This window comes from Sinocyclocheilus grahami, unplaced genomic scaffold (assembly GCF_001515645.1).
Source record: "Sinocyclocheilus grahami isolate Dianchi unplaced genomic scaffold, SAMN03320097.WGS_v1.1 scaffold1345.1, whole genome shotgun sequence".
Lineage (NCBI taxonomy): Eukaryota > Metazoa > Chordata > Actinopteri > Cypriniformes > Cyprinidae > Sinocyclocheilus > Sinocyclocheilus grahami.
Genome location: NW_015506524.1, coordinates 276386 through 294929, shown reverse-complemented (window position 1 = coordinate 294929; position 18544 = coordinate 276386). Strand labels below are relative to the sequence as shown.

The 18544-nt window shown below is 34.8% G+C and overlaps 1 protein-coding gene across 1 annotated transcript in view; it reads right to left on the bottom strand.

The window, feature by feature from the left end:
- Positions 1-18544, bottom strand: part of LOC107569440 (pleckstrin homology domain-containing family G member 4B-like) — a 48620-nt gene that overhangs the window by 18370 nt on the left and 11706 nt on the right. Inside the window, exons 2-3 of the mRNA XM_016255541.1 lie at positions 4513-4710; positions 624-1830 (exon numbers count right to left, since the gene is read on the bottom strand). Coding sequence (XP_016111027.1) covers positions 624-1830; positions 4513-4710 — 1405 coding nt within the window. The remainder of the gene's footprint in view (positions 1-623; positions 1831-4512; positions 4711-18544) is intronic.

Here is an 18544-nt window from a genome sequence, read left to right as displayed (position 1 = left end):
GTTAGGACAGATAGATAGATAGATAGATAGATAGATAGATAGATAGATAGATAGATAGATAGATAGATAGATAGATAGATATAGGATGGATTGAAAGATAGATAGGAGGGTAGGTTTCATATATCCAAGATGGGGTTGGACGGATGGGATGGATAGATAGATAGATGGATAGATGGAAAGATAGATATAGGATGGATGGATGGATGGATGGATGGTTGGGTATGTTGGTGGGTGGATTCATGAATGGAAAGAGAGATGGGTATAGGATGGATGGATGGAAAGACAGATGATGGATGGAAAGAGATATAGGATGGATGGAAAGATGAATGAATGAAAAGATAAATGTAGGATGGATGCATGGAAAGATAGATTGATACTGGATTGATGGATGAAAGATAGATAGGTGGGTGGGTTTATGAATGATGGATGGATGAAAGATAGAAATAGGATGGATGGGTGTGTTGATGGGTGGGTTTATAGATGGATGGACGGGTGGGTGGATTGGTGGATAGATAGATAGATAGATAGATAGATAGATAGATAGATAGATAGATAGATAGATAGATAGATAGATAGATAGATAGATAGATTGATACAGTAGATTGATCCAAAATGATCCAAACCTTGAGCTGGTAGTCGTCTTCTGTTTATCTTTGGAGACACAAGTCCAAAAGCGGTGGTCTTCTTCCCTGGAACCACATGCAGCCTGGGAATCATTTCAAAGTAGCTGCTTCTGTCCACCTCGTTTGTCTCTCCTTGGACAACAATGTGGCACTTCTCAGACGTCCCAACCACGGCTGGAGTAAAACAGTGTATCTTGTCCTGAGAAATGTTCTGTGTTTCATCCTTATGTCCTTCACTGGAGGAATTACCTAATGGACCTGTTTCTGAGGAGCTGCAACAAGCTGGATTTTCCTGAGCAGGTCTGTGAAAGCTTCTTGGCTCATTTGGATGCTCAGATCTTTCTTTGGGTTTAATAGGTTTCTCCTGTGGTTCAATGTATCGACATTTTTGTGCTTTGGTCCCTTGTCCGTGTTTTCTTTGCATGCACGGTGTACAGGGTTCCTCTGCGAACCTCACGGTGCGAACACAAGCCGTACGTTCCCGAGTAGTACTGTTGGACCTCAGCAGAGGAGTATGAGTCTGAGCCCAAGTTTGTGAGTATACTTGGGTTTCTTTGGTAAGGTCAATTAGATCTTTGCAATTGCTAACCAAACTTCTGCTGTCCCATGTGTTTGGAGACACCCATCCCACCGGTCGCATCCCAGACTGAGTTGGATCCATTTCAGTGTGTCTGGAACTACTGCTGTTGTCTACCAAACACAAGGACACTGCTATACCATCCCGTGCAGGACAAATCCTCGTCTCGACTGAGAAATTAGAAGGGGTAGGTGTATGTGGATGGCACGAACTCAAAGACTCTTGTTGGTTTGACGTAGACGAAGAGGCCATCCTCCGATCGTCTTCAAATTCAGGATTGGCTACCTCTTCCCAAGGAACCTTGACTACACCCTGCTCGGTTTTGATTATGCAGCGAGCCAGAGGCGTTCCATGTCTCCCATCGTTGAGTTCCCGAAGCCAGGCTTCAGTGAAGATGCTGGGGTACGAGGTCTCGGGTATTGGGGTTTCCTCCAGCTCACGTTTCTCCTCCACCTCCAAAAGGCTCTGGACCACAATACGGGCTGCCTGGTTTCCAAACTGCACAATCTGCAGGTAAAAGTCTCCTGGTTTGAGCAGCAAAGGGTTAACAGGAGCGAGCTGGATCACTATGCGATCGTGTAAACACAAAGGCCACCCGGAAAACCTGAACACCCTCTGAGAGTACGGTGCCTGTTCGGGACACACAGAAAATCAATTTAAGTGGGGGACATTTAGAACTCAGTTGAGAATCCCTTTTAGATTCCAATTGGAATGTTACATTTAAATTAAAATTAGAAATTTGGCAGCAATAAGGATGCAGAATTCAAATTTGAATTTGAATCTAAAGAAGCCGTTCAAAAGAACTCATTATATATAAATAAAAGAAATTCTTATAACTGTAAAGTACAAGTCAAACTGATTTTATGAAAGCCTTTTTAAAAAAAAAAGCCTTGAGGTTTAGATGGATGGATGGATGTAGACATATAGGAGGACATATGGAAGGATGTACAGACAGACAGACATCTACACAGATAGATAGATAGACAGACAGACAGACAGACAGACAGACAGACAGACAGGGTGGAGGAATACTTTATTTCCCAGAATGCATCACCCGTGTTGAATTGACATATGGAAGGATGTACAGACAGACAGACATCTACACAGATAGATAGATAGACAGACAGACAGACAGACAGACAGACAGACAGACAGACAGACAGGGTGGAGGAATACTTTATTTCCCAGAATGCATCACCCGTGTTGAATTTTTTTTTTAATTAGGGTAAAAAAAGAGTGATATCGAAACAATTTTATGAGATAGTCTTATGTACTTTTTACAAATATATAATGAGTATCAATAAATTTTTCATGCATTGTATAAACAACTTTTAATTTATAACTAATAAAGCAATAAGACTTGCCAGTGCAGCTGATATTCCTCAATGTCACATGTAAGTGCATTTTTAAGTGTTCACATTCCAGTGTGAAATGCTGACTGCCAAGAATTAAATAATTACTGTAGATTATATTAAGATCGTTCTTCTTTTACTAATATAGATAGGGATTATGAAGTGAAAATAAAGAAGTGCAGCCCATGGAAGTGGTTCAGACGAGTATCTGTGGAAGATCAGGCTGATAAAGGGCTTTATTAAAAGAGTTTATTAAGTGAATAGCATGGAGTGATGCTCTTGATGTCAAAGACAGCCTATAATCACTGCGCTGAGCAGATGAACATCACACGGCCGGCTGCCTCAGTCACTCATTAATTGACCTCAGATACTGTGGTCTGTAGTGAAAGTCAGACGGCGGTCTGGAGCACTTATCTCAATGACTCCTCCAATATGATCCATCTGAAAGACATATACTGCAGTCGCTTCTCAGATCAGCTGAGCTCAGACAGTCCCTGTATGACACTGCTGCTAACAACTATGTGCTACTGACTATTTTCAGACATTAATGTCAATTTCAAAGTGTTGCTTGTTATTATTAATCAGAAAGCATCATAAGAGAATAAGGGTAGATTACATACTGTTTGCATGGACTTTTTCTATTAACATACTGTAATATGAATGTATAACAGAAAGTTTAAGGGTGTTTCCTCAACTTTAAGCACTTATGTCTTGGGTTGATTTTTACTAAAATGTACCCCCCTCCCCAGTTTTGTTAAATGATGGTCACATTTAAAAGTCTCTCTGAAACTTTTTACTGTGAATTCATCATGTATTTTGTTACTGTATTTTGATATATATTATAAAATGCCTTTTATACAATTTCTTTTTTATTCTAATTTCAGATCTTCATTCTTAAATTTGAAGAGAACAGCGTGTGCTCTTAAGATTAAATATGTGACCTGTCAAGAAAACAAGTCAAAGGTAAATATCACTTATGAACAATATATTTTTTATTAATTATCTCCTCTAATCAAGCTGAAAATGTGGTAAATCATGCTAAAAATGTCAAAATATTATTACATTTTATTTGTAATGCATGAAATGCTGGGTATGCAGCTCTGGCAATAGCTTGCCATTTTATTTTATTATTAAAATGTCTAAAATTATATTTTCCATCACTTTTTTTTTGTAAATTGTGCAAAAAGTGTAAACTATTTATGTAAAATATTATTTAATTTTATTTGTAATACATAAAATGACGGCTATGAAATCAGCCCTAGCAGAGTTTACTATTTTATGTTGTTTAAAATGTCCAAAAGCTCTTTTTCATCAAAGAATGAGCTGACATTTTGGTACATTATGCTGAAAATTTTAAAATATTAAATAATATTAAATATTAAATAATAAAATATTAATCCGCTTTATTTATAATAGATAAAATGATAGCTATGAAATCAGCCCTTAGAAGAGTTTGACATTTTATTTTATTATTTAAAATGTCTGAAAAGATCATTCCCATCACAGAATAAGCTGAAAATGTGGTAAATTATACAGAAAATATCAACATTTTATTTGATTTTATATAACATACATAAAATGCTGACTATAAAATCAGCCCTAGCAAGAGTTTGCCATTTTATTTTATTATGTAAAATATCTAAAAAATACCTTTCCCATCACAGAATGTTATTAAATAAATACATAATTTAAGATGTGATGAAAATAGCACTGTGATGGGCTAATGTTCATGACGTTCACTTGTGATTCATGCATGTTCACTGTTGGACAAATCAAACCAGTGTGAACCTGTGAAGAGTCTTTTAAGAGAGTTTATTTTCCGTATTTTCAGAAGGTCAAAAGGGACCCTAGAAACACTCATATATTTTTGCCCTGTAACTGATTTTAAACACGTTTTCCTTCACTAGTCGCTCATTGCTAGTTTGACTGGTCATTTATGTATGGTTTTTCTCACACTCACACAGGCCTCCTGCTGCACGCTCTCCAGAAGGTGTCTGGCAGGGATGAGGAAGTCGGTCAGACACTGGAGGGCGTCTCCGTGGTAACAACCCTCGATGACCTGGAAGAGCTGGCTGAGGACAGTAGAGGCCGTGACCTCAAACGGTGGGTAGAGGGCAGACAGACAGCTCTGGATCGACGAGTCCAGGGACTCAGGATTCTGTAAGAACACGCATACAGTCGCAGTTCATGAAAATTATACAGAGCAAAATAAAAATATTATAATATTGATAGTATTTTATAAGTTTATTTATTAAAAAAATATTATTCTGACATTTACATTAGTGTTTAAATGTTTGGGGTTGGTAACGTTTTTAATTAGTCTCACTAAGGCTGCATCTATTTGATCAAAAATACAATATTGTGAAATATTATTACTATATAGAATAACAGTTTTCTATGTGAGTATACTAAAATGTAGTTTATGTGATCAGTGCTAAATTTATTTCAGCATCATTACTCCAGTCTTCAGTCACATGATCTTCAGAAATCATTCTAATATGCTGATTTGCTGCTCAAGAAACATTTCTGATATTATCAATGTTGAAAACAGTTGTGCTGCTTCATATTGTTGTGCAAACTGTGATTCATTTGTGACCCTGGACCACAAAACCAGTCCTAAGGGTCAATGTTTTGATATTTATATATTTATATATCTAATAGCGGAATAAATAAGCTTTCCATTGATGTATGGTTTGTTATGATAGGACAATATTTGGCCAAGATACAGCTATTTGAAAATCTGGAATCTGAGGGTGCAAAAAAATCTAAATATTGAGAAAATCGCCTTTAAAGTTGTTCAAATGAAGTTCTTAGCAATGCATATTACTTATCAAAAATCAATTTTGATAAATTTATGGTAGGAAATTTACAAAATATCTTCATGGAACATAATCTTTACTTAATATCCTAATGATTTTTGGCATAAAAGAAAAATCGCTTATTTTGACCCATACAATGTATTTTTGTCTATTGCTACAAATATACCCCAGCGACTTAAGACTGCTTTTGTGCTCCAGGGTCACATATTATCTTTCAAGATTCTTTGATGAATAGAAAGTTCAAAAGAACAGCATTTATTTGAAATAGAAATCCTAATGTAATGTTACATTAAATGTCTTTACACAAATGCATCTCTGGTATGCTATAGATCCTGGTTCTTAAGGAAACATACAGCCAGTTTTTAGTTAACAAAAGAAAATGTTCAGCTCAAACTTGCTGAATTGAAGGTTGTGAGTGTAACAGACAGACAGACAGACAGGTGTGGGCTGGTAGATTGTGAGACTGTCCAGGGGGAGTTTTCAGTTTCTCTGACCCTCAAATCCGGCCCTTTAGTCTGTGGATCTGGATTTAGCCGCTGCTGTTTCAGCAGTGACGGACCGCAGGGTTAATGGACATTCCTACTGTCCAGTGGGCTTAAGTGTGCACACACATACATATGCCATTTAAGGACAAGTACCCAAGTGACAGGAGCCAAATGAATCAGAAACACGCATCTTGCTCTCGTTCGCAGGGAATTTTTCAGAAAACTTTGTGCAAGAAACTAATTTAATGTCAACATGAAATAAAAATGGTCTATTTCCTTTCTATTAGGAACGATTCATCAGTGCACGCTATTTTAAGACAATACACTATACAGACAAAGCCATTTTTTAATGCACTGGTCAAATTTTAGAAATTGGGTTATTTTACTTTCTTCTTTCATGTCTTCTTTTTAGTGGAAAGAACATGCACTTTAAATATTTATTTTATTACACTTTATCTATTTGTGCCTGTAGATTTCAATTACGATTCATATCTTTAAAGAGTTTTTTCTCCACTTCAGCAGCACTTACAAACACCAAACTTAGCAGTTTTATTCCTAGCAGTATTCTGAAGGTTTTTACCGTGGGGTTTGTTCAGATATCATTTGTACTGATTTATATAACATTTTATTCTTAAAATGTGCTGAAAATATATATATTTTCCTTTCTATTGACAGTATTAAAGTGACAAAAAGAGATATTTAGAATCCCCTCTATAAAAATATTCAACTCTAATATGTCAACAAAATTAAGCAAGAATTGTGAACCTGGCTTAATCCAGTGTTCAGATTTATGTTCAGGAAATGGATGCAAATTAGTGCATTTTCATTAAGACAATGCCTCACTTGTATATTTAATGGTAAAATATGGTGATGTCTATTAGTTAAAGTTTTGTTTAGTTTTGACTGCTTTTGAATGACTCTTGGTAAGGCCAGATTCCAGTTTTAAACAGTTTTTCGATAATTTCTTACAAAAAAATGAATAATAATAGTGTACTTTTAATAAATACTGACATAACATGTTTGAATCAGTGTCTTGAAGTGTATCTTGTGAAGTGTCTGATGTGAGAGTGGACACGTCTGTGATACTGGATCCGGTGTATTTCTGACTGATGCGCATTTATGTCGAGTGAGAAACCGACGCCACGTTTGAGGCTTGCTGAAATGCACTCGCAGCGACCTCCGAATCTCCTCTGACCTCAGTGGCCATCCATCAAATCACATGACTGATGTTCGGTGTGCGTGTGTGTTTGTGTTGAGATTTAGGAGTGAACCCTAGTTTTTAGTGTCCAGTTTCTCTCTCATATACGCAAATAACAACAGTCTGTAGTTCATATCCAAATCCGGTCACAATAGTTTTTAAAGCACAGCAGAATTAAATTCATTTTAAAACACATTTGAAACACTTTAGTTGCAGACTGAAGCAAGAACAGTTAGATTTGCATTTATATTGTAACTTTGTATTGGCTTTCAGGGTTTGCATGTGTAAAACAGTAATATGTATACACTACAATAAATGACTTTTTGAGGTTGCAAATAAAAGATTATTGGAGTCTTTACATTTTACAAAATGTTGCAACAGCGGTTTTTACGACATTTTAATGAAATTTTTAATTCAGTGAGTTATTTGTAATTATTTGTGAAATTTACAAGCATTTTCTAAGTGAAAATTGTTTCAAAGTAATTCCTAAACCAGTTTTTGTTTTCCAGTGTAAACTATTTTTTTGTTTAGTTGTTGTTGTATTGTAAGTAAAACAAACATTACTGGAGCAAGTTTTAAAAGAAAATACTATTTCAAGCCTTTCAACTTAAAATTGTCATGTTTATTTCAGTGCTACTTGCTGATTCTTTGTAATTTGTGAAATTTACTAGCAATTTTCTGTGGACACCATATTTTTTTTCAGTTTAGCTTGTGTCAATAAAATCATAAATTGTGTAAATTACATTTGTTTTTAAACCACAGCAGAATTAAAACAAGTTTTAAAACTTTTAATGTGTAATTCAGTGTTTTACATGTGCCTTTGAAACAATTTTCACTCAGAAATTGCTAGTAAATTTCACAAATAATTTAAAAGCAACATCAAATAATATTCAGTGTAGTTTGTATCTGTAAAATTATGAATAAGTTGAATCATTTGTATGGCCATTTTGCACCAATATTTAAAACCATGCAACAAGTATTTACTTGTGTGTATTTCCTGCAATTAAAATATTTCAGGTGCAGAACATCTTGAACACCTGTAGATGGCAGTAGCTGGAAAAGGTCAACAGATGTCACAGCCTAGCTAGCTAGCAAAGTGGCACTGGCCAAACAATCACGATCACAACCTGCAGCATTCAGGTCAGATGTGTGGCTTTTAGGGATGTAACGATTCACTCAACTCACGATTCACTTCAATTCACGATTTTGATTTCACGATTCGATTCACGATTTTTTTTTTTACAAAATTAGATTTAAGAAAAATTATAAATTGAATGTGTCCTTTTATTATTGCTTGGACAAAATGCTGCCCGTTTCTTTGTGAAATTGAAATATAACACTATAATAATATACTAATATAGCACTTGCATATTACTGCTCTTTTGTTGGTTTTGATTGCTTCTATTGTCCTCATTTGTAAGTTGCTTTGGATAAAAGCGTCTGCTAAATAACAAAATTTATATATAATGTAAATAACAAAACTTAATTGAAATTTTAAAACAAGCCCCAAATCAAATAAATATCTTCATATAAACAAAATAAGGCTTTGTCTGTGCTCTTTCCATTTAAAATTAGAGGCTATCACTGCATTTTAATCATGATCCAAGAAAAGATGCTGCATACATGCAGCATGAGCAATTTTTAATCTAAATTAGATTATATAATTTTGAAATTTGAAGCAAAAACAGAATGGTTTGACATAAAAAATATCTGCATGAAACAGAAACAGCAGACGAGCTGAATGAGACGCAGATTCACTCTCTGCCAGCAGGTGGCGCTCAAAGCGTTTCCTCGGTTACCGCTGTAAACAAAGCAGCGCTGCACTTGTGAACTTTAAGGGTGCTTTCACACTAGCACTTTTGGTGCGCACCCGGGTTCGATTGACGTCAGAGTTCGGTATGTATCTTGTGAAGTGTCTGATGTGAGAGTGGACACGTCTGTGATACTGGATCCGGTGTATTTCTGACTGATGCGCATTTATGTCGAGTGAGAAACCGACGCCACGTTTGAGGCTTGCTGAAATGCACTCGCAGCGACCTCCGAATCTCCTCTGACCTCAGTGGCCATCCATCAAATCACATGACTGATGTTCGGTGTGCGTGTGTGTTTGTGTTGAGATTTAGGAGTGAACCCTAGTTTTTAGTGTCCAGTTTCTCTCTCATATACGCAAATAACAACAGTCTGTAGTTCATATCCAAATCCGGTCACAATAGTTTTTAAAGCACAGCAGAATTAAATTCATTTTAAAACACATTTGAAACACTTTAGTTGCAGACTGAAGCAAGAACAGTTAGATTTGCATTTATATTGTAACTTTGTATTGGCTTTCAGGGTTTGCATGTGTAAAACAGTAATATGTATACACTACAATAAATGACTTTTTGAGGTTGCAAATAAAAGATTATTGGAGTCTTTACATTTTACAAAATGTTGCAACAGCGGTTTTTACGACATTTTAATGAAATTTTTAATTCAGTGAGTTATTTGTAATTATTTGTGAAATTTACAAGCATTTTCTAAGTGAAAATTGTTTCAAAGTAATTCCTAAACCAGTTTTTGTTTTCCAGTGTAAACTATTTTTTTGTTTAGTTGTTGTTGTATTGTAAGTAAAACAAACATTACTGGAGCAAGTTTTAAAAGAAAATACTATTTCAAGTCTTTCAACTTAAAATTGTCATGTTTATTTCAGTGCTACTTGCTGATTCTTTGTAATTTGTGAAATTTACTAGCAATTTTCTGTGGACACCATATTTTTTTTCAGTTTAGCTTGTGTCAATAAAATCATAAATTGTGTAAATTACATTTGTTTTTAAACCACAGCAGAATTAAAACAAGTTTTAAAACTTTTAATGTGTAATTCAGTGTTTTACATGTGCCTTTGAAACAATTTTCACTCAGAAATTGCTAGTAAATTTCACAAATAATTTAAAAGCAACATCAAATAATATTCAGTGTAGTTTGTATCTGTAAAATTATGAATAAGTTGAATCATTTGTATGGCCATTTTGCACCAATATTTAAAACCATGCAACAAGTATTTACTTGTGTGTATTTCCTGCAATTAAAATATTTCAGGTGCAGAACATCTTGAACACCTGTAGATGGCAGTAGCTGGAAAAGGTCAACAGATGTCACAGCCTAGCTAGCTAGCAAAGTGGCACTGGCCAAACAATCACGATCACAACCTGCAGCATTCAGGTCAGATGTGTGGCTTTTAGGGATGTAACGATTCACTCAACTCACGATTCACTTCAATTCACGATTTTGATTTCACGATTCGATTCACGATTTTTTTTTTTACAAAATTAGATTTAAGAAAAATTATAAATTGAATGTGTCCTTTTATTATTGCTTGGACAAAATGCTGTCCGTTTCTTTGTGAAATTGAAATATAACACTATAATAATATACTAATATAGCACTTGCATATCATTGCTCTTTTGTTGGTTTTGATTGCTTCTATTGTCCTCATTTGTAAGTTGCTTTGGATAAAAGCGTCTGCTAAATAACAAAATTTATATATAATGTAAATAACAAAACTTAATTGAAATTTTAAAACAAGCCCCAAATCAAATAAATATCTTCATATAAACAAAATAAGGCTTTGTCTGTGCTCTTTCCATTTAAAATTAGAGGCTATCACTGCATTTTAATCATGATCCAAGAAAAGATGCTGCATACATGCAGCATGAGCAATTTTTAATCTAAATTAGATTATATAATTTTGAAATTTGAAGCAAAAACAGAATGGTTTGACATAAAAAATATCTGCATGAAACAGAAACAGCAGACGAGCTGAATGAGACGCAGATTCACTCTCTGCCAGCAGGTGGCGCTCAAAGCGTTTCCTCGGTTACCGCTGTAAACAAAGCAGCGCTGCACTTGTGAACTTTAAGGGTGCTTTCACACTAGCACTTTTGGTGCGCACCCGGGTTCGATTGACGTCAGAGTTCGGTATGTTTGGATGATGTGAACGCGGTCTTCTGAACTCGGGTGTGCACCCACGAACCGTACCCGAGTCCGCTTAAAAGGGTGGTCTGGGGTACGGTTCAAGTGAACTCTGGTACGGTTCGCTGCTGATGTGAACGCAATCGTACCAAATCACGGAAGTGAACCGCTATTAATGATGTATTATTTGATAAAAATGTGTGTTTGTGTGTGTTTCACTCACTTTCCTGTCGAGCGTGACTGACGCGCTGCAAGCAGAGAGCTGTATATCTCATTTCTGTTCACCTTCAGAGTTCTTTAGGGCATTTGCAGTAAGGCAGACGTAAGTGCCGTTAAGTACTGAAGCTTTGCAAACAAAACCAATGGTTCAAAAGCATAAATATAAAATTGAAGAGAGCAATGCTACGCATTTTGCCGTCTTCTCCTGCGCCTTCGTTACTAAGCAATGGGGTAAACAGCAGCTTGATGACGTAAACGAACCGCGGTTCGGACCCAAATAATATAATGTGAACACAGTCCAGCGGGGGCAGGGGGAGGGGGAGCAACCAAACTCGGGTTTGGACCAAGCAATCGAACCAAGTGTGAAAGCACCCTTAATACGCTTTATACAGAGGCAAGATGAAAAGAAAAAATACCATCTTAAAATCCTACCTCTAATAAAATCCTACCGCGATTTTTTTAGCATCTCAACCGATTTGAATCGTCACATATTTTAATAGATTTTCAACCGGCTCGCGGTTAATCGTTACATGCCTAGTGGCTTTATCATTTTTAAGATGCTGTTGTGTTGAGAAGTTCTGCATTCTGTATTGAAGTTAATGTGTTTCCCTATTAGTTATTAATTTCCCAATTCTTTTATTAAACTTAATAATATTAGTGGTGTTTGTTGGTCAAGCATCACTGTTTCTACTGCTCATATTTAAGGTCAAGGATTTGGTCTTTAATGATAAACCCTCTAACGCTGAATGCGAAAACAAAAAAACAGTTTGCTTACTTGGAAAATGCTGATATGGCAAAAATCAATCAATCAATAAAAAAAGACACAATTTGGCATTTAACAAACAAAAGTCTGTTTTATAAACCATGCACAAATGCAAATGTCAGTTGGATAGAGAGAGAGGGAAGCATAGAGGCGTTCAGCTCATCATTTCTCTACGTGCTGAGTGAAAAATAGCTGTTCCCTAGAGATCCATTAGATAAATAGCAGTTAAAGATAGCAGTCATTAAACCGACCCGACCCTCTATGAGAGATGTGTGTGTGTGCGTGTGTTTAACTGATACAGGGAGTTTGAACACAGATCACAGGCAAAAATAATAGTTTTTGTTTACATAATATATGTGTGTGTATGTTTATTATGTATATATAAAGACACACACATACAGCATATATTTTGAAAATATTTACATGTATTTAGATGTATATATTTATATTCATATAATTCATATCATATAAAAATATATTTAATATATAAACGTAACATGTTTTTCTGAAATATATGCATGCATGTGTGTGTATTTGTATATACATAATAAATATACACAGTACACACTCATATATTATGTAAACAAAAACTTTTATTTTGGATGCGATTAATCGCGATTAATCATTTGACAGCACTAATATTTATATTTTCTTCCTCAGTATTTTTTTTCCGGTATAAATATCTAAATATTCCTAAATCAAGATACATTTCAAAATTGCTTAAGATTTTAGGTCTTGTTTCTGAAAAAATGTATAAAAAAAAAATGTGATTGGCTTACATCAATAAAAAATATCTGCAAATGAGTTCAGAAAAACATTTAATTTTAAAGGGAAAACATATTTTTTTCTTACCCCAGATATTTTTTCTTGTTTTAAACATAGTCACATAATTTTGATACATTTTTAGAAAACAACACCTAGAGAACAATTCTCTAGTAAATGTATCTTGATTTAAGAATGTTTAGGTATTTGTACTGGAAAACAAGACAAAAATACTGAGCAAGCAAATCATTTTTTTGCAGTGCAGAAATCATCATGGTTGTGATGCCACATGCAAGTTTTATTACTTATTTCACATGAAAAAAAAACAAACAAGCAAGTCAATCTTATCAGTGCTCATTTGCATACAGTATAAATGTCTTAAAGGTACAGTAGCGAAATAGCCAGTTTAATTTTAAGGAGAAAATGTTTTTTTTTAACTTAATTTCAGTTGTTTTGGGGGGCATGACATGGGGTAATTTATTGTCATTGAGATACTAATATAGCTTAAATTAATATTTCGAATTAGTTTTCATTGATATATTTCTGATTTCATTTTAATTTTAGTAATTTTGTTTTGTGTTTTTGTATTTTATTTGCTTTTTTTTAATATGTCTATATCATTTAGTTTTAGTTTTTTTAGTACATCAAGTTAAACTAAATGAAAATGAGAAATGTTGCATTGACAGTTAGAGAAAATTAAAAAAATATTAAAAAAAATTATTTAGTTGATCAAGTTTATCTTCTTTCAAGTAATGATTTTTTTTATGGTTTTAGTTTTGGTTAACTACAATAAGCCTTGGAAGAAGCATTGTAAGTTTGTATAAATGTGTATAAGTGAATTTTAGTATAACTAAAATAAAAAGCAACAATAGTGTCAAATTTTGAGGGGTATTTGAATAAAAAAAAGGAAATTCAAATTGTTTATGATTTTCCTGTTGTGTTGGTTTTTCTCTTACATCTTGAATATCATGCAGAAGTCATATGGATGACTTTTATGGCAAATTTAAGGTAGTTTGGTAAGTTTAAACTATGTTTTCTATCCACTTCTATTGTATGAATAAGAGAAACTTGAACATTCTGCTAAATATCTTCTTTTGTGTTTCACAGAAGAAAACAAAATCACAGATTTGGAATGACATAAGGGTAAGTAGCTGATGCCAGTTTTCATTTATGGGTGAACTAACATCCAAATCCTAATAATTTTTGGTGTTTAGAAAGACCCCTTTGTGAAGCTGGGTCATTCAGCTGTTTGTCATCTGATGCAGCAGGTGCAGAGTAACGCTCACAGATAAACAGTGTGATCGGCCTCGACGCGAGCTAATCACAGATCCCACTGTAATTCCTGACTGTTGATGAGTGCACGGATCTGAAATCATAATCCTCAGGGATGTTAATGTTACAGGCAGTAATGCGACACACGGCGGGAATGTTACAGTTACGCATCTGCCTCCTTGCATTCGTTTGAGAGACGTGTGCTATTTTCACTCGCGGTGAGCAGAGGTACTCGTCTATCAGAGATTACTTGAGCTGGTTAGCATGGCCGATTTTCACGTAATGAGCATGTGTTTGTGTGGCACTCTGGGCTTCGGTTGTTCTCTTCTGAGGTTTAGTTTAGAATTTTTCTGAGCTCAAAACTCAACTCAAAATAAATTACATTTTACAATATAAAATGGCATAGAAAACAGTTACTTGCAATGCTTAGCAATGCTTAGCAACACTCAAAACGGGTTGAAAAAAATTCTGAAAAATTGCCTCTTTTTCAAATCATTAGTGTGAATTTGAATTGAATTCGCCTCAACCCACAGGAAGTTGAACTGGAACAGAATTTGGAATGACAGGAAGAGGAATTTACTCAATTAAACATTTGTCAAACCAACATTCAAAGTTAGTCTTTTCTTGTTAAAAGTAACAGTTATGAATTTCTTTGAATTCTAATTAATTTCAAATTCAAATTTCAGATTCGCATTCTCAATGAAAATTCTGAGCTGATCTGGAACTTAAGAGGCTGTCAGATTATTTTCTAGCCCAAATCTTATCAGTTTCTTTGAGGGAAATCAGTTGTTCTGTCATTCATAATTTGCCTCCACACTCAAAGTCTTTGATCATGAGACTTGAGATGTTATCTTGTTCATGTTCACCTCTGATTTGAGTCTTTTGGACACATCTTTTGGACACATATTCATGTCATGTGTCAATCCCATGATCCTCTCTGTTGGTCCCTGTGACCGCAGACAGTGCTGAGTGTCTGCAGACAGACGGCTCTACAGCTGCAAACATATCAACAAACAGCTGAGCCGTCGCCATACTACTGCTCTCTGACGGAAAAATCACATTGTTTTCTCTATAGGGAAACTGATATATACTGTAACAACAATTCTGATTGGAGGATCTCTGTTTAATAGATCTGGCAAACAATCATGATGAAAGAGCTGTTCACTCCCATAAAGCATTGTGAGTCAAATGAGTCTCCCAATGCATTCACAATAAATAAAAACATAAAAATGTGAATATATTAAATTACTTTATATATTTATGAAATTGTATTAATCTAATTCATGGCTATATTTACATAAAGAAATACATATAAAAATAAGAAATTGTAATTTATTGATAATTTATATGTGTGTGTATAAACATTTAAATTAAAATACATTAATACTTTTACAAATATAGTGTTTTTGTCATGAATTCGGTCCATGGACTTCCGTTTATTCACCACCAGAGGTCACCCTTTCCATTACTTTGACTCTGGCACAACTCAAACTGTTGCATAGCACCCCGGACTACATATCCCATCATTCTTTGCACGATTTGCACACTGCACTGATTTGCACTCATTGCACACAGCTGTTTCTAATCACCTCACTCACTATATAACATCCACTCTAACCACCTTTCTCGGCTGAGTATTGTTTAGCCTGTACCCCTTTCCGAGTCTCTGTGTTTTCCTTGTTTTGCCTTGCCTGTTCTGCGGTATCTGATCTTTGCCTGTTTTCCTGGATTTTTCCCTCTCGTCTCGCCCCTGTGATTCTGTCTGCCGATCGGTGACCTACGCTAGCCCTAGGACTATTCTTGTGTTTTGCCCGCCATATACCTGTTTGCCATTGTTTGACCCTGCCTGTTTACCACGTCTCTTTAATAAAAGCTTGCAGATGGATCCACATGTCTCACGTCTCGTCAGCCCCGTTACAGATTTTTTCTAGTAAGCAATGGCTTTCAATTCAATTACATAATTTACATTTTACTGACATAATTTACTTCAAATCAAATTTGTAATTTTGTGATTTGTATAGAGCTAGTTTATGGCTTCTAATACATCACTAAATGTAAATACAAATACATTAAAAAAACATTACTAAAATGCATTTAATCAAATACCTACATATATACAATATATTTTATAAATATATAGCGAAGTTACTTTTAAAAATAATGTATTACAATATTGCATTACTCCCTTAAAAAGCAACTAATTGCTTTAGTTACTTTTTATGGAAAGTGATGTGTTACGTTATTTTTGCATTACTTTTTCTCATCTGGGCTGGGGATACTTGTTTGTTTGTAAATGTAAAAAATTCTATTTTTGGCAAATTTGGTATTTTTCTAGACTTATCTGACAACTTTCTTGTCACTGCTTTTGAAAAAGCCTTCATGTTATGTTCTTATGATGTTCATTAACCATCTGTACTGGCCATATTGTGTAGATTTTTGTTAAAGGACTTAATGTAGAAAACATTTTGTAGGCTAATTATAATCTGAAGGGACATTAAGCAACAGACCAATCAAAGCAGCAGACAGTCACACTCCAGCAAACACCTACAAATATGGATGTTGGGTTTTGTTCAGTCCGTGTGACTTCATACATTTCATAATTTATCTTTTTTCACTTACTAATAGATCGTTTCCTGACATTTTGTCATCTAGCATGTTCCTGCTTCAAGAAACCGGCCTTAAGAATCAGAAAGAAATGGTTGGAATTTCCGCTCCCTCTGTTGGGATGTTTTTTTTATTAAAAAATGCCAGATCAACTCTCAAACCAACACTAAAACAGAATATTTCTTTGTAAAGTCATTATTGAGGATGTTTATCTAAATCAAGCTGTTTGGTTTCTTGACAAAGCATTACATGTACCATGATTAATCAGCCTAAATGTTGCTGATGTTTTTGTGTCTCTACACTTCTTCTTCTTTCCAGCACAGGACCCTCTTAGTATCAAGACACATTTTGGCTGTAAATGTGATGAAATGGGCTCCTGATCAAGCTGTTTCCTCAGTAAGACTTTTTATTTTTTAAATCTTACTAACCCTAAACTTTTGAATAGTAGCGCACTGTATGTGTTTCTTTGGAGATTTAAGAGTTCTTGACTCAAGGTTTTTTATTGGTTCTTCAGATCAGTGTTTTGGTTTCTAGGGTCAAGCACTAGTACATCTATGCTTTTCTAGAGAACTAGAGAATAAAAAGTTATATTTTCACCTTAAGCTTTTGTCATCAGGCTGTAAAGCTCCTGTTTTGGTTTTTATTGGAGTCTTTACATTTTTGGAGTATGTTGCTTGTATTTGTTTAGCTGCCTCTTTGTTTTACGGGTCACACAAACTGGCACCTGTTTTACAAAGAACAAGAGACTATGGTCAGAATCTCATGTTCAGAATTTCTGCAGTATATAGTATGAATATTGTGTGCATATGCAGCTTTCTGCATGCATTTTAACACCCCTTAAAAAGAGCAGGCTTTATCATACTTTAAAAAGAGTAGTTATTATGCACTCTAAAAAATGCTGGGTTAAATACAACCCAGTGCTGGGTAAAATAGTACCCAGCACTGGGTTGTATTTAACCCAGCATTTTTTAGAGTGTGGAAATCATAACTTTAGAAGAATATACTTTTAATGTTATTTTTATAAGTGTGAACAATGTAATGATTTTGGACACTTAACTGCATGTTAATTACAATTGATAATGCATTAGAGTTTACATTTTTATTCATTTAAAAGTGTTTTTTAACATACTTAAGTACATCTCTATATGTACACTCTAAAAAAAATACTGGGTTGTTTCAACCCAGCTTTGGGTCAAATATGGACTAAATTTTTAACCCAAAACTTGGGTTAGTCCATATTTGACCCAAAGTTGGGTTGAAACAACCAAGCATTTTTTTAGAGTGTAGTTTTATAATTCTGTTGTCTTTGCAATATGGTTAAAGTGTACTGCTGAATGGACTATGAAGCATTTAATTATTTAAGTTGCAGTTTAGTACATATTAAATACAATTAAGCACACTTCTTTTTCACAAGGTTACATAATAGCTGGATGCCATTTGCTGAAAAAAAAACAGTGAAATGTGATCATATGATAATAAAGCATGTACAAACCCAATTCCAAAAAAGTTGGGACACTGTACAAATTGTGAGTAAAAAAGGAATGGAATAATTTACAAACATAATGTGTACTCCTGCAAATACTATTTTAGAAATAGTGTGCAGCATAGTGTGCAGTATGCAGGAGAGCGAGAGATGTTGCTGACTCGAAATGGGTAAAAGAAGCAAACGGCTCACAAGAGTGATCAATCGTCATTATCCGGACAGAAGCGCTCTCTCTCTGGGAAAGCAGATGAGGCTCTGAAGACACATTAGTGTGTAATGTACCTTCACTGTGTCATAAACAAACAAGCCCCTTCAGACAAACACACAATGCATTTTCTCGTTTTACTGACTACAGCAAACCATCGTAATGAAGCTTTAAACTCTCATTCCAAAATCACTGGAGCGTTTGAGCACTTTAACCCTGTAAAACCTGACATGT